Source organism: Mycothermus thermophilus (genome assembly GCF_041956435.1).
Source record: "Mycothermus thermophilus strain CBS 625.91 unplaced genomic scaffold VTJ04scaffold_4, whole genome shotgun sequence".
Lineage (NCBI taxonomy): Eukaryota > Fungi > Ascomycota > Sordariomycetes > Sordariales > Chaetomiaceae > Mycothermus > Mycothermus thermophilus.
The window spans coordinates 2,914,764-2,928,515 of record NW_027191430.1 but is presented as its reverse complement, the minus strand read 5'-3'; the positions used below and the strand labels follow the sequence as shown (position 1 = coordinate 2,928,515).

At 57.9% G+C, this 13,752-nt stretch overlaps 5 protein-coding genes and 1 non-coding gene across 6 annotated transcripts; 3 read left to right on the top strand and 3 right to left on the bottom strand.

Annotated features, from left to right (window-relative positions):
• The first annotated feature begins 39 nt into the window (after positions 1-39).
• On the top strand, positions 40-203 carry VTJ04DRAFT_t83. The gene is made up of 2 exons: positions 40-77; positions 168-203. It is a non-coding gene; the product is annotated as a tRNA-Gln (tRNA).
• Positions 204-634: 431 nt separating this feature from the next.
• VTJ04DRAFT_6786 (uncharacterized protein) lies at positions 635-1,867 on the top strand (the record flags this gene model as incomplete). Its single annotated transcript, XM_069365043.1, has 2 exons — positions 635-881; positions 993-1,867. 2 exons carry the CDS (start codon positions 635-637, stop codon positions 1,865-1,867), a joined length of 1,122 nt encoding a protein of 373 aa, XP_069218810.1.
• Positions 1,868-2,214: 347 nt separating this feature from the next.
• On the top strand, positions 2,215-3,830 carry VTJ04DRAFT_6785 (uncharacterized protein; the record flags this gene model as incomplete). Its single annotated transcript, XM_069365042.1, has 2 exons — positions 2,215-2,963; positions 3,026-3,830. 2 exons carry the CDS (start codon positions 2,215-2,217, stop codon positions 3,828-3,830), a joined length of 1,554 nt encoding a protein of 517 aa, XP_069218809.1.
• Positions 3,831-4,492: 662 nt separating this feature from the next.
• On the bottom strand, positions 4,493-7,603 carry VTJ04DRAFT_6784 (uncharacterized protein; the record flags this gene model as incomplete). Its single annotated transcript, XM_069365041.1, has 4 exons — positions 4,493-5,322; positions 5,537-6,117; positions 6,182-6,682; positions 6,768-7,603. The coding sequence occupies 4 exons, from the start codon at positions 7,601-7,603 to the stop codon at positions 4,493-4,495; spliced, it is 2,748 nt and encodes a 915-aa protein (XP_069218808.1).
• A 1,660-nt stretch (positions 7,604-9,263) lies between these two features.
• Positions 9,264-9,653, bottom strand: VTJ04DRAFT_6783 (uncharacterized protein; the record flags this gene model as incomplete). The annotated part of the gene is made up of 2 exons (XM_069365040.1): positions 9,264-9,549; positions 9,595-9,653. The coding sequence occupies 2 exons, from the start codon at positions 9,651-9,653 to the stop codon at positions 9,264-9,266; spliced, it is 345 nt and encodes a 114-aa protein (XP_069218807.1).
• Positions 9,654-9,688: 35 nt separating this feature from the next.
• VTJ04DRAFT_6782 (uncharacterized protein) lies at positions 9,689-13,504 on the bottom strand (the record flags this gene model as incomplete). Its single annotated transcript, XM_069365039.1, has 3 exons — positions 9,689-9,832; positions 10,023-10,151; positions 10,217-13,504. 3 exons carry the CDS (start codon positions 13,502-13,504, stop codon positions 9,689-9,691), a joined length of 3,561 nt encoding a protein of 1,186 aa, XP_069218806.1.
• Between the last annotated feature and the right edge of the window lie 248 nt (positions 13,505-13,752).

Here is a 13,752-nt window from a genome sequence, read left to right as displayed (position 1 = left end):
ATGGTCAAGTCTTTGTCGCATACATTTCAACAAGGTCACGGTCCGCTAGCTCAATGGTCGGAGCGTTCGAAGTTTGGGCTGTTCCCGCCCGTTCTGGTCGGCATACACCCCGGGGCCCCGACATTACTGGGTGGAGCAAGTTTCTCGTCTAACCGCGGGATTAAATTATCGAAAGGTTCCAGGTTCAAGTCCTGGGCGGACCATATCTTTTGCCTATCCATTGCTACTTGTCTTTATTTCACACCTCTCCAGGCAAGTAATCGTCATGTGTTCCCCAACCTGTGGACTTGAAACCTGGGATGAGTCTTGTTGACTTACTACGTAGGGCCGCTAGACTGGTGTTTGGTTTTTTACGTGTCTTAATGATATGTCTTGTTCATTACTTCTATTTCCAGGTCTCTCCGGTTGATGTCGGGTACCGTTCCCGGTTGAAGAGGGCGTCTTCGGGTTGAACATCTTGGCTGAACCACCATGATGGATCCACCTAGTACCCTCGGTCCATTTTTTCCATCTTGTTGGCCAATTCACTTTCTACAGACTCAACATTCTTCAAAGACACCAAACAACCTTATCAGCATATTTCGGCTTCATCTCCTCTGCCACGTTGCCCCCTTTCTCTCCGTACCATCCCATCATGACTCGAAATGCCAAACCCAACAAGCCCAAAACCCCAGCCAGCCTACAACCCCCAGAAAACTGGCCCTCCTACGTGAAGTACCTCGTCCGGCCAAGCTATTCGCCCCGCCTCACCGAGGCCCACCTGGCGGCTCTCCGCACGCGGCCCGCTCCGGACCCGGCCGACCCGCTCCCGGAGCTGCCCCGGCACCTGCCGAGGGGACCGTGTCCGGCCGTGCGGATCCAATTGATCACAGATCCGAGACGTGAGTGATGAAACATGATGGTCATTACATTCTAGGACTTTCGTTCTACGATTTCCACCTTTTCATGAATTTTGATTTTCTCTTTTTTCATCTCAACTGACTTCTCTCCAGATCCGGCATGCGGACAGGCTGGCCTGTTCGCCGCCCGCGACCTTGCCCCAGGTGAGCTGATCCTGCCGTACCTGGGTGAGGTGCACATTGGGACATATCCATTTGGTCGGCCTCCTGAAAACGACAGAGCTTTGGGTTTGAGTCTCGAGGGAACAGGGGCCGCGGCGGTGGTAGCTTGCTCCTCAGAAAGGCATGACGGAGATCTGAGCACCGGGACTCGTGGTGATGCTATCGAGAACCCTTCCTCGGAGATGAAATGCGATTTTAACCCCAGCTCGCTTCTGACTCCGACTCCGGCTGTTGTTCCGGACGATACCGTCGCTGCTGCTACCGACGACAAAAGGAACAACCCATCTGAGCATAAGGAGGAGGGAGACCCAGAAGACAATGACTACGACTACGCAAAATCAGACTACGACCTCTGGCTAGACCGGGATGCCGACCTCGCCGTCGACGCCGCGCGCATGGGGAACGAGGCGCGCTTCATCAACGATTATCGCGGCGTCCCCGACCAGCCTTTGAAGCAACAGGGTACCGCAGATCCCTCTGACAGGAACAAGGGCAATGAGAAAAACCGCAAGACGAAGCATCAAGGCAGCAAGGGCCAGAACGGTAGTTGTGATTTTGACGGAAAGGGACAGACAGTAAAGACTAAGACGAAACCCAACGCCGAATTCCGCGTAGCGTGGGACTCACGCACAGGTGAAAAGTGCATGGCGGTTTTTGTGGTTAGGGCAGGGAAGAAAGCAGTGGAGCAGGATGTTGGAATACGAGAGGGTGAGGAAATCTTGGTAAGTTATGGGAGGGGGTTTTGGGCGGAGAGGAGGAGAGAGATGGAGGAGGGGCATGGGAGGGATGGTGATGGCGAAAAGTAAGTCGAATGCTTGGAAATTGTGTACATCATTGATGAGATAGTTGGTTCTGATACAGAGGCATATGTGAGGAGAGTTGAGAGATTAGGATATTTGAATACCAATGGTGTCAAAAATGTGGGAACCTGCTGTGGAACATGCGTTGTTCCTGAGACCCCTCATGAAACCGTCGCATAGTGGGGTAGTTGACGCCACCGGAGCTGCCCCTCCTGAGCGCTCATCTCCAACTTCCAGGCAATTCCACTTCTATCAACCTCTTAGCCCCAAACCAACACCCAACCAGCTCATCAACGCATCAACCAACATCATCCAAACAACCCAGGGCATTGTGTGTACAAGCCTCAGCCACAATGGATCCTCCACCACCACCATCCGCAGAGTCCACAACATCAACAACAACAACAACCGGCACATCCGTCACCCTCCCTCGTCTCGCCGTCCTTACGCCTTCCAAATCCCACGCCTTCCAACCCCCATCCAAACGCATCCACACCGCCGCCGATCTCTCCCACTTCCTCTCTTCCCTCGCATACCGCGACATCGGCCTCTTCCTCCTCCAGCTCAACCGCGCCCTGTGCCCGCGGAAGCCAGACCCTCAGCAGCAGCAGCAGCAAACCCAAGCAGACACCCCTTCATCGAACCCTCACCGCCTTCCACCACCTCAAGCAAGAGCGCGCCAATTCCCCCTCGACGCCCCGCGCTCTGATCCTCCCGCCGTCGTCAGTCTGCGCAACCTGCTGTCGAAGTTGGAGGCTTTCATCGACGAAGCACCCCCGGAGCAAGGGCCAAGACGGTTCGGCAACCCGGCGTTTCGGAAGTGGCACGCCCTTTTGGAGGAGCGGGTGGACGGGTTGTTGAAGGAGCACATACCGGCGGAGGTGTTTGAGGCATGGGGAGGAGAGGAATTGGTGATTAGCGAGGTGCGGCCGTATTTTGTCGGCGGGTTTGGGAGTAAGGAGAGGCTTGATTACGGCACGGGCCATGAGCTGAGCTTCTTCGCTTTTTTGGGGTGTTTGTGGAAGCTTGGGGCTTTTGGGGATGGGAGCGATAAGGGAGATGGTGAGGTGGAGAGGAGTTTGGTCTTGGGGGTTTTCGAGCCGTGAGTTCCCTCGATAATGAAAACTCTCATGCGACGGACAGTAGCTAACGTCCACGAAACAGATACCTCAAAGTCATCCGTCGGCTTATCCTCACATACACCCTCGAACCGGCCGGTTCCCACGGTGTCTGGGGCCTCGACGACCATTCCTTCTTGCCCTACATCTTCGGCTCGGCACAACTAACACGGCCTATCTCGGGCAACGAACCCATGCCGCTCGAGGGCTCTGTCCCTGGTGCCCCTAAACCAGCTGACATCCTTAAACCTGACACCGTCGCCCGCCTCCGAACCGCAAACATGTACTTCTCCGCCATCGGCTTCATCAACGACGTCAAGACGGGCCCCTTCTGGGAGCACAGCCCCGTGCTCTTCGACGTGTCAGGCATTCGAGACGGCTGGGGCAAGATCAACAAGGGCATGATCAAAATGTTCAACGCCGAGGTGCTGTCAAAGTTCCCCGTGGTCCAACACTTCCCCTTCGGATCTCTGTTTTCGTGGGACCGGGATCCCGGAGCTGCCACATCGGCCGCTGGGCTGGCCACAGCAGCTCAGACTGCTGGTTCGGGTGTTGCTGCTGGCTCTGCTGGGACCGCAGCCCCTTGGGCACAAGCAACCCAGATGCCCGGTGCTGTGCCGGGAGTGCCTCCGGGTCCGGGAATCCCGTATTCCAGGGTGCCGTGGGCAAACAATGCCCCAACGCCGAGGGGAGGAGGTGGTACTGGTCTTCCGGGAGCTGGTTCGGTTCCGGTGCCCAGGGGCGGTGTGCCGAATACTGGTCCACCGCCGCCAACTGCGTTTCCCAGGGGCCAGCCAGGTACCGCAAGTAACCAGTTTGCCGTGACCAAAGCGCCCTGGGCAAAGGATTGATGCGAGCTTTGGTGTTAGAGGTGTCGCGTGTTATGGGCTACCTGATCATGATACCCTGTTGAAAAGAACTTGATGTTCGGCAAGTCGGAAGGTATGAATTGAAAGAACATGGTATGGACTTATCTTCTTGGTTCCTGTATTTATTGGGTACAGTTCGGACGTCGAACATGCGCAGTTGCGTGTATTCAGCTATCACGTTGAAGACACCAACATGTCATTCACAAACAGGCACATATCCGTAAGTATCAAGACCAACATCAAAGGGATCCGTGCCAGATCAGGCGTCCCTCTTGTAATATTATGAGGCAACCTGCTCCCAGCTTGTCCCGACATAACTTCCGACAATATGCCTGTAACTTTCCGACGCCGAACCTTTTCGTCTATACCCGATAACCCCCCCACCCTTAGCAATGCACCTGATAACCCCCCGCCTAACAATGCTCGCCAACGCCATGCCATGCCGTGCCATGCCATCACCGCCAGCCCAACAGCAAAGGAACTTCCCCCCAACCAACTAAAAATACAGCATACAAAAACAACCCAGCAACGCCTAACCCTCCTTCCCCCCCGCCCCTCCTCCTCACCTCCCCCCTCCTCCTCTTCATCACCCCCCCTCACAACTCCCACCAGTTGTCGGGCAGCCAATCATCCCCTCCTGCCAACTAGGCAGGATCCTCCACGACACCGGCCGCAACCACGGAGTCCGCCTCGTGCTCAAACCAGTGGATATATCCACTGGCCAACACGGAGGCGACGTCCGGGAGGGCCGGCGTGGGAGGAGCCGCAGCAGCCACAACGGCCGCCGCAGCAGGGGCTGCCACCGACCCCGCCGACACCACCGAAACGCCAGCCGAAACGCCAGCCGAAACCGCTGGAACGACAGCCGAAACTTCTTGAAGGCCGGAAGGTCCGGCCGACACCGCAGGCACCGCAGCACCTTCCACCTGCCCGGTGGGCTGCTGCTGGCCCACACGGCCACAGCTCTCCAGGGCCCTCTTGACGGCCCTGTGCCATGGCATGGTTGAATCAGTTCCTTCAAGGAACTGATTCGCCCGTGCGCGCACCACCTCCTCCAGCGGGACTGCCCCGGCTTGCAGTCCGGGCTCCAGCAGCACCTCCAACAACAGCAGGCCAACCAGGGCACAGCAGTGCTGCACAACAGGGTTGTACAGGTCTGGCTGGCCGGCTCCAGGGAGGAGGTCGATGATCCTCCCCAGAGCCTCAGCCAAGGGGTGTCCCCACACCCGGAGCCACTGCTGCTGCTGTGGGTGCTGCCGGGTGTGCCCGGACAGCTCTACCAGCAGGTAGACATGCCAGTACGCCAGCTCCAGGACCAAGTCGCGCGGCATGTCCGTTATGTTCCACTGGAGCATGCGGACGGTGCCACGGAGAAGCATCGTCTCCGTGGCTTCTGGCCGGACCACCCCGTCGTTGATGGCGGGGCGCGGGGCAGTCACCACTGGGTGGCATTGGCTGAGGGAGTAGGTGATTTCTGTTCGGTCTTGGTAAGCATGTGTGGGCCAAAAAAAAGGAACAAAAAATGAAATGAAACGAAAGAAGAAAAGAAAATGATAAACATAGAAGTCCTCGAGAGAAGACTGAAAATGTGGAAACAGCACACAACATGAAAGGAAGATGATAGGACGAAGAAAGAAAAAGCCAGAGAAGGGGAGTAAGGGAACGCGCAAAGAAAGGTGAGTACTTACGGAGCAGACCCCACACGTAATCCCCGACTATTCCCTTGACACCCGTCCGAAACTCGAGCATCGCCTCGTTGATCCTCGGCGGGCTCGCTTGCCCGACCGAGGCCAGCCGGTCAAGCACGACGAGAACCGCCCAGTTCCGCAGGGCGATTCTGTCCTTGGAGTCGGCATCCGGCTCCACCCCGGCAGCCGCCTCAACGCTGTGGGCGTACAGTCGCATCTTATGCGACATTGCAGTGGCCCAGGTGAGAAGCTCTGCGGTGGAGGGGCTCGCAGAGGATGAACCGACGGCAGGCCATTCCGTCGCGAGAACCAGCATGAGCATGGTCTGCAATGAGACCAGCTCAGCTGGGGACGTGGGCGAGCGGGCAGGAGACGGCCTCGACCGCATCACAGTCTGGTACGCCCTGGTGATTTGTTCGCGGCATTGGCCGTGATAAGGTGGGTGTGTGTGTCTGACCATGGCGTAAAAGGCATCCTCGAATGCGCTCTGCAGAGGCAGAGGCGCTTCCCAGACGAGGTTGTGGACCCTGTCTTTGGTGGCGGCGAGGATGGGGAAGTAGGGGTGGATGGTGTCGAGGTAGCTGGGAGATGAGTTAGATCAGCATGTACGATGATGAGTGATCCACGACTTTGAAGAGTACTCACCGAGTCCAATGATCATCGAGGAGCTCTGGCATGCGCTCCGGTTCTTCTTCCACGATTTCTGGTACCAGATTCTGTGGCGCCAGGCTTTGTTCCAGCGACTCTGCATCGTTGGGGTTTTGGTAAAATTCCTGTGGCGACATCTCGACGGAATTTGTCGATGCTGATTGTCCAACAGAGGTGGATGAGGATGATGCGAAAGTACGCTTGGGAGAAGAACGTTCAAGGCTGTGCTGGTGAAATTTTTGTGGGATGGAAGAATTGAGGGAACGGTTCTCGGGAGGAAATGTCGAGGTCGAATTCTGATTTTGATTGTGGGATGTCGTGGAGAAGGAATCTCCCGAAATGCTCGAGAAGGGCCTCTTGCGGCCTTGGGCAGCCGTGGTTGCCTGGTCAGGTGTGACTGCCTCGGACGGGGGTGTGTCGACTGACGCCCTCCTTCCGGCGGTGGAGTTGAGCTTTCCCTCTATGGTATTGATGCGGTCGGCAAGTTCTTTGATATAGCTGGACAAGACGCAACAAGTCAGACCATGCACATCAGAAAGAAAGAATTGGCACAGAAAGAACCGCCAGAACAAGAAGCGCTTACCCCTTGCTTGGACCCCGCTTCTGAGGGACGCGGCTGAACAAACACTGCACATTGGACCTCCTGCAGTTGGAACATGGCTGATCGGTCGCCTCGGGCAGGCCGTCACACTTGATCTTCTTGCGACGACACTCATCGCAGGCTCGGGAGACCTTGGTCCGTTTGCGGGGCGGTGTCGGATCTGGGACAGGCTGGGTTCCTGCCTGAGCAATGTTTCCCAAAGGCAACCCGTGCTGGCCAAGCTGGGAAGGGGCTGGTGCCGGTGCTGGGTACTGGGGGGCAGGGCCTGGATGAGGAGGAAGGACCTCGGCCAGCGCATGCTGGGTGTGCTCGTGAAGTGCCTGGTCATGGCTCTGCAACGAGGCCTCGAGCTGTTGCTGCAAGTTCTGGTCTTGTTCAGACGGGAACTGTCCTTCCTGGCCATTCGGCTGGGGAAGTGTGTGCGGTCCTTGGGTGTGACCTTGCTCAGCTTCCATCATCGGGGCAAGCCCCTGGGTGACTTGGGTGAGCTGCGCAGCGAGCTGGAGATCCTCAGCGCTCACGGGTTGAGGCTGACGGGAACTTTGCTGATCCGTGGCCGGCGAGTCCTGAAGCTGCTGCAGCTGTTGGAGATCATGGTGGTCATCGTGCTCGGAGTGTCCCTGAGGCTGAGCATGATAAACCTGATGCTCTTGATGGGGAGGGTGTTGTTGCTGTTGAGATCCCAGCTCCTGATGCGCACCAAGTTGTTGGTAATACTCAGGTTCGGCTTTTGTGGTGTTCACCATAGGGGTCGGAGCCGGGTACGCCTGGTTCATGACGGCCTCACCGGCCTGGGGTCCAGCTTGCTTTTCCTCCATGATCAAGTTTGACAAGGTCAAATGGACCAAGGAGAATGCCGATTACCAAGTTTTGTACTTGGTTTCATCCAATCGTGCGTGAAACGAGACAGATTGGACGGCGAGCGAGTGAGATCTCGGAGAACTTGAATATGGGTTCGATGGTGGTCGATCCGAACAACCCTAGGAACCAGGAACAAGTTAGGACTATGAACTTGATAATGTGCAGCGTTGTGGACGCGACTGGAAAGTAAATTACACGAGGGAGAAAATGAGATCCCAACATTGCAAACACAAAATCAAGATGGATTGATTTTTCCATGACCGACCACATCATTTCCGCGACCGTTCAGATCACAGAAAACCGGTGTTGTCATGTAAGGATATGTATAAGTGCACTCAACGGCAAAACTCTCACTCATATAAACAATGACGACAACAACATGTTGTGCCATGTAATTGGGGAAGTGAATGCAAGGACGACAACAACAATCACAACCATGGTGAAGCAAGAGATGAAATGAGTGAATAAATAAGAGTTGGTAAATTCATAACTCAACAACACAAGCACCGACGAAAGCATGCACGAGAAAAATGCACAACGGAATAAATCAAACACCAAAAACAATGAGCTGAACGAATGCTTGCTTGTAAGCAGAGTGGAACGAACCTGGGCAACACACTTAGACCGACACCGGAGCGACCAGTCAAGAGTATTTCCGTTCCGTCCGACCTTGCGGGCTTGGACTATCCGCAAGCCGGTCGGTCCGGGCACGCTGGCTGTGCTTTGGCTTGCTTGATTGCTCGCTGAGGTGGGCGACCTTGCTGCTCCTCCTTCGCTGCGGAAGAACGAGAGCTCCGATGACGAGGGGAGTGGGTGTGTCTAAACACGAGTGGGATGGAATCGGAAACAGTTTTTACCGTTGACCGGAGTGTCCGTGCTTTTGTGGTGGGATGGTGGCTTGGTGCCGGTCGGACGGAAAAACAAAAGAGCAGAAAAGTTTGTGTGGAGGAAGGGTTCCAAGATTTGGTGGGGGGTTTTGGGGCTGGTGGAAGAAGTGGTCCGTGCGCCTTGGGGCTCAACTTCACGTGATACCGTGCGAGATTCTTCGTCTTCTTTATTCGCACGGGTTGACGCACGGTATTTCGGGATCGTGGACTCTGGGCGCATCTGGAGGTGAGGCGAGGTTGGTTCATGAGGGCATCATGAACTTGGATGTGTGGTCTGGCTAGCCGGAGGTCCTGGGGATCTCGTCAGCGTGAAAACATAGCCAAGAAGCAAAAAATAGGTAAGAAAGGGGATGGTCATACCTCGGATGAAATGTCAACTCAGGGGTTGAGACAGACAAGGCCACTCCTACTTACACATGTCACCAACTGTGAAGACAGCAAGACAACAGAGAACCCGGAGAGACTAGAGGCCACACGAAGGTCATGGGGTATATCAACTAACTATCAAGCAACAATGTCATGTCAAGCATCAGGGGTAGACAATCTCTCAACCCTCAGCCCACCTTCACCGCAGGGGAAAGTAAACAGTCGGCAAAATCAACAACTTGTGTGCCTCCCAGCGACGAGATCCCAAGAATCCAAAGCCAGAAAACGACCAAGGCGACAACAACATTCCTCCAGACAGGATCTTCCCAGATAGAGAGCCCGAGAAAGCGAGAAGAAAAAAATGTCAATTAAAAGGACCTCCACCGCCAGCCGTCAACCTCAAATCAACGAGCCCCGGTGTAGCTAACCCAACAAACGCAAAACCTGGCGGTGGTTGCGAAAATATAGAAGGACGAGAAGTGGTACCAAAAAGCTCAGAGCTCAACGGGGCGATGGTTGGTAGTGGTCGGGGGATATCGCAAGGCAAACTCAAGGGGATATCAAAGGGTATGTATGGTATGTACGCGTGCCGCCCATGACAGAAAAGGAAACCACCCCAAAGGTTCTTTCCTCCGCCTTTTTCTTTTCTCCTCTTCCTCCATCCAATCCTCCCCTTCCAGCCATATCCCCTTCACCAGAAAAGCCGGAACACATCGACGGTTGAATCAACGCCGTTCGTCGAGAAAGCCGACATTAATCATTACAATCAGCCGAGGATGGTGGATCCGTTTAGGCAGCCGGTTGCTGGCCCTGGGATTGGACTTGAGACTGAGCCTTGAAATCGGTAATCGACTTGAGCATCTCGTGGTGTTGCTGACCCAGCTGCTCCTCGAACTCGGCGAGCTGGCCGACCGACTTTTGGATTTTAGCTAGCTGTTGACGGGGAAAACGGTTAGCAAATGCCGTCATCACCATCGTCGTTACGAGGTTTACGGCGGGCGTCATATGTGTGAGAGGGGCGGGCGCAGGGGGTGGTCAACATGACAGGACGGGAGACAGGGAGGGTGAACGGCAAGGGGAAAGGGGTTGCAAGGCTGCGTGCTAAGCTAGGGTAAAACCGCACCGTAGCCAATGCCGCCGAGGAGTGGTCCGGCTCTTCTGCCTCACCTTCCGTGGGCTGGTCGGCAGCATCACCGTTGGTCGAGCTGGCGTGGCGGCTTGCCGCAAGCCCCTTGGGCGTCTCAACCTTGCTCTGCAACGATGTTAGCCTTTTGTAAACCTCAGCCACAGGGGGGATGGAATCTCCAACGCACATGCCTTCAGGGCATCCAGCTCGGCGTCCTTAATTTTGATCTGAGCCTGGAGCTCCGCGATCTTCTTATCGGCATCGCCAAGCTGCTGCTCGGTGGTAGCCAGCTTCTGGAGGTTGTCGGCGGCCAGCTTCTGCGCCTCCTCCACCAGCTGCGTCATGCTGTCATGCATGTCCTTGTAATCTGCCTCGGCCGTCTTGAGCTTGGCCTCGGTCTCGAGCTTGTGCGCCTCGAGCTCCTTGCGAGCCAGCGCCAACTCCTCCTTCACGGCAGCGACCTCGGCCGCGGCCTTCTCGTTCGCGCTTGCGAGCGCCTGTTCATTCGCAGCCTTGAGCTCGGCAATCTCCTTCTCGTGCGCAGCCTTGAGTGCCGCCAGCTGCTCCTTGAGAGCGTCCAGCTCGGTGGTGTCGGGCTTGACGTTGCGAACGGCGTCGAGCTCGGCCTGGGCCGTAAACTTCTCCATCTTCTCCTGGGCGAGTTGCTGGTTGGCAGCGTCGAGTTCATCCTGGGCCTTGGCAAGCTCCGTCTTGAGCGACGCAAGAGCCGACTCGGCCTCCTCCTTGGCCGCGACGGCCTTCGCCAGCTCCTCCGACGTGGCCTGAGCCTTGGCCGTCAGCTCCTGGTAAAGGCTGTCATGCTTGGCCTGCAGCTCGTCGAGCTGGGCGCGAGCCTGCGCAGCGCTCTCGGTCCGCAAGGCCTCCTGAGCCTCGTTGTGCACCGAGATCAGCTTCTCCACCTCGGCGGCATGCGACTCCTCGAGGGACTTCTTCAGGGAGGCAACCTCGGCCGAGTGCTTGGCCTCGGCCTCGGAGAGCTTCGCTTGAGCGGCGTCAACCTCCTGCTGAAGCGCCTTAGCAGCCTCAAGCTCGGCGGACAGCTTCGACACCTCCTCCTTGTGCTTGTCCTCCAAGTCGGCGCTGGCGCGAACGGCTTCCTCAACCTTGGCAACCAACTTGGCGACTTCCTCTGCATGCTTTGCCTCGAGCTCGGCCTTAAGGGTGGTAGCAGCCTCGACCTGCTCCGCCAGTTTTTGGACCTCGGCCTCAAGGGCTTCCTTGGCGCTGTTCGCCGAATCGACGGCCGCAGTAAGCTTGGTAAGCTGCTCGGCGTGCTGGGCTTCAAGCTCCTCCTTGAGCCTGCTGGCCTCCTCGAGCTGAGCCGTGAGCTTGGCCAAGTCCTCGGTATGCTGGACCGTGAGCTCCGCCTTGAGTTTCTCGATAGCAGCAGCCTGGCTGTCGCTGCCCGCAGCCTTGGCAGCCTCGAGCTCCGCGGTGTGCTTGGCGATGATCTGCTCCTTCTCGGCCGCGGCTTCCTTGCTCAGGTTCTCAAGGGCCTCGGCGTGCGCGGCCTTCAACACCTCGAGCTCCTGAGCACCGGCACTCTTGGCATTATCGAGCTCCTCGGCATGGCTAGCCTTGAGAGCGGCCAGCGTCGCCTCGTACTCGGCCTCCTTCTCCTTGAGCGCGTTGAGGGCAGCCTCATGTTCAGCCTTGGCCTCCTCAAGCTCCTTGGCGTGGCTAGCAGCGGCCTCCTCATGCGCCTTGACGAGTTCGTTGTGGGTGGCCTCGAGTTCCTGGAATTTGCGCTTGAAGAACGCATCGCCGCGCAGACTCTCGATTTCGTTCTCGTAATCCTGGCTGACCTGACGAAGTTGCTTCTCGTGGTGGTCGGCGGCAGCCTCGCTTTCCTCCTTGATCTTGGCGATGGCCGCATCCTTGGACGCGCTCTCCTCCTTCAAGGTCTCGATAAGCTTCTGAAGTTCGACGTGGGACTCGGCGGCTTTGGCGGCTTCCTCCTTCGCAGCCGCAAGCTGGGCCTCGACCTCAGCGACCTTGGCCTCAAGGGAAGCCAGGGCGCTGGTCTTGGCTTCGAGCTCCGCCTTCGCGGCCGCAGCCTCCGCCTCAGCAGCCTCAACCTTGGCCTTGAGCTCGGAAACCGTAACTTCCAACTCCTGAGCCTTGGCCGAGCCGGCAGCGGCGTCCGAGGCCTGGGCAGATGTCAGTTCATCGACCTTCTTCTGGAGCTCGGCAAGGGCGCTCTCGTGGCTGGTGTTGGCCTCGGACAGCTTGGCAGCATTTTCGGCCTGCAGGGCTTCCAGCGACTCCTTGAGTTTGGCGACTTCGGCTTCGGCGGCCTCCTTGGCACTGGCAGCATCTGCGAACTGCTCCTTCTGGGCAGCCAAGTCGGCTTCGGCGGCGGTAAGCTTCTCCTGGAGTTCAGCGACGCGAGCATTGAGCGCTTCGATCTCGGCGGCGTGCTCGGTCTTCAGACCCTCGAGAGCCTCCTGATTGATGGCGCCCTCAGGGAGCTGTTGGCCGGCGTCGGCGGCAGCAGCGGTAAGCTCCGTGATCTTCTCTTGTGAAGAGGCGATCTGGGCCTTCAGCTCGGCGATCTCGGACTCGCTGGCCGAGAGCTTCGCCTTCAGGTCATCGACATCCTTGGCCGCCTCGGAAGCGGTCGCGGTAGCGCTGGATGTGCTAGATGCCAGCGAGGCGCGGGGACCATGGCGGGCGGTTGAAGGCCCGGTGCTCGAAGCAGCCGACGGCACGCGCCTCTTCACATCAGCAGCGGCGCCGGTGGTGGAAGTCTTCGCAGCCGTGCGGGTAGCGCTGGGAGCCGAGGACGTGGTGGTCGCTGTCCTCGAAGTCGTCGTCGCCGGGCGCGCAGTCGTGGTGCTGCTGGTTGTGCTGGTGGCAGTGGCGGGCTTCCTCGCGGCGGCCGTCGTGGCAGCGGTGCTGCTGGACTTGGTTTTGGTTGGCGAGGTCGGCGTAGTGCTGGGCGCCAAAGAGGTGCGACGGGAGGCAGTACCAGTGGCGGAGGTCACAGATGGGCGCTTCTTCTCATCCTCGGACGCGGACACGGACGCAGACACGGACGGGCGGGAGCGGTGCGAAACGGTCGAGGCGGCAGTTGACGGGCGTTTCGCGGCGGCGGTTCCAGTCGTCGACGTGGTGGCGGGCCGTGTCGCCGGCTTAGCAGTAGTGGTGGTAGTGGTGCTGCTCGTCCGGGTGGTTGAGCTGGTAGTGGAGCTCGCGGCCGACTTTGTGGACGCGGTGCTGGTGGTACCGGGCTTCCGGGCGGCCGAGGTAGTGGTGGTAGCAGGGCGCTTTGTGGTCGCGGCGCCGGCTGCGGCCTTTTTCTCGGCAGCGCCGTTGGGCGACTTGGGAGACTTGGAGGCGGCGACCTCGGCAGGAGGAGCAGCGTCGGTCGGCGACTCGGGGGTTGGGGTAGAAGCCGGAGCCTCGGCCGGAGCTTCGACGGTGGGCTGGGCAACCTCGGCCTGGGCGTCAGACATGGCGGGCGATGCGGACAGACGGACGGACAAGGTGCTGGATCCAGAAGTTGAGTGGAAGAAGTTGGACAAGCAGTGATGCTGCTGTTTATTTCTTCCGGCGCGGAGAGTTAGCAAGGGGTGGAGGCCGGCAGTCGGTGGAGAGCGGTCTGATTGCGGGCGACAAGAAAAGGGAAAGCTCGGGACCAGCTTAGCCCGCTTTGGCAATGTGTGAGCTGTGAGCCACCAGCACACTCCAGCAGACTCTGGCC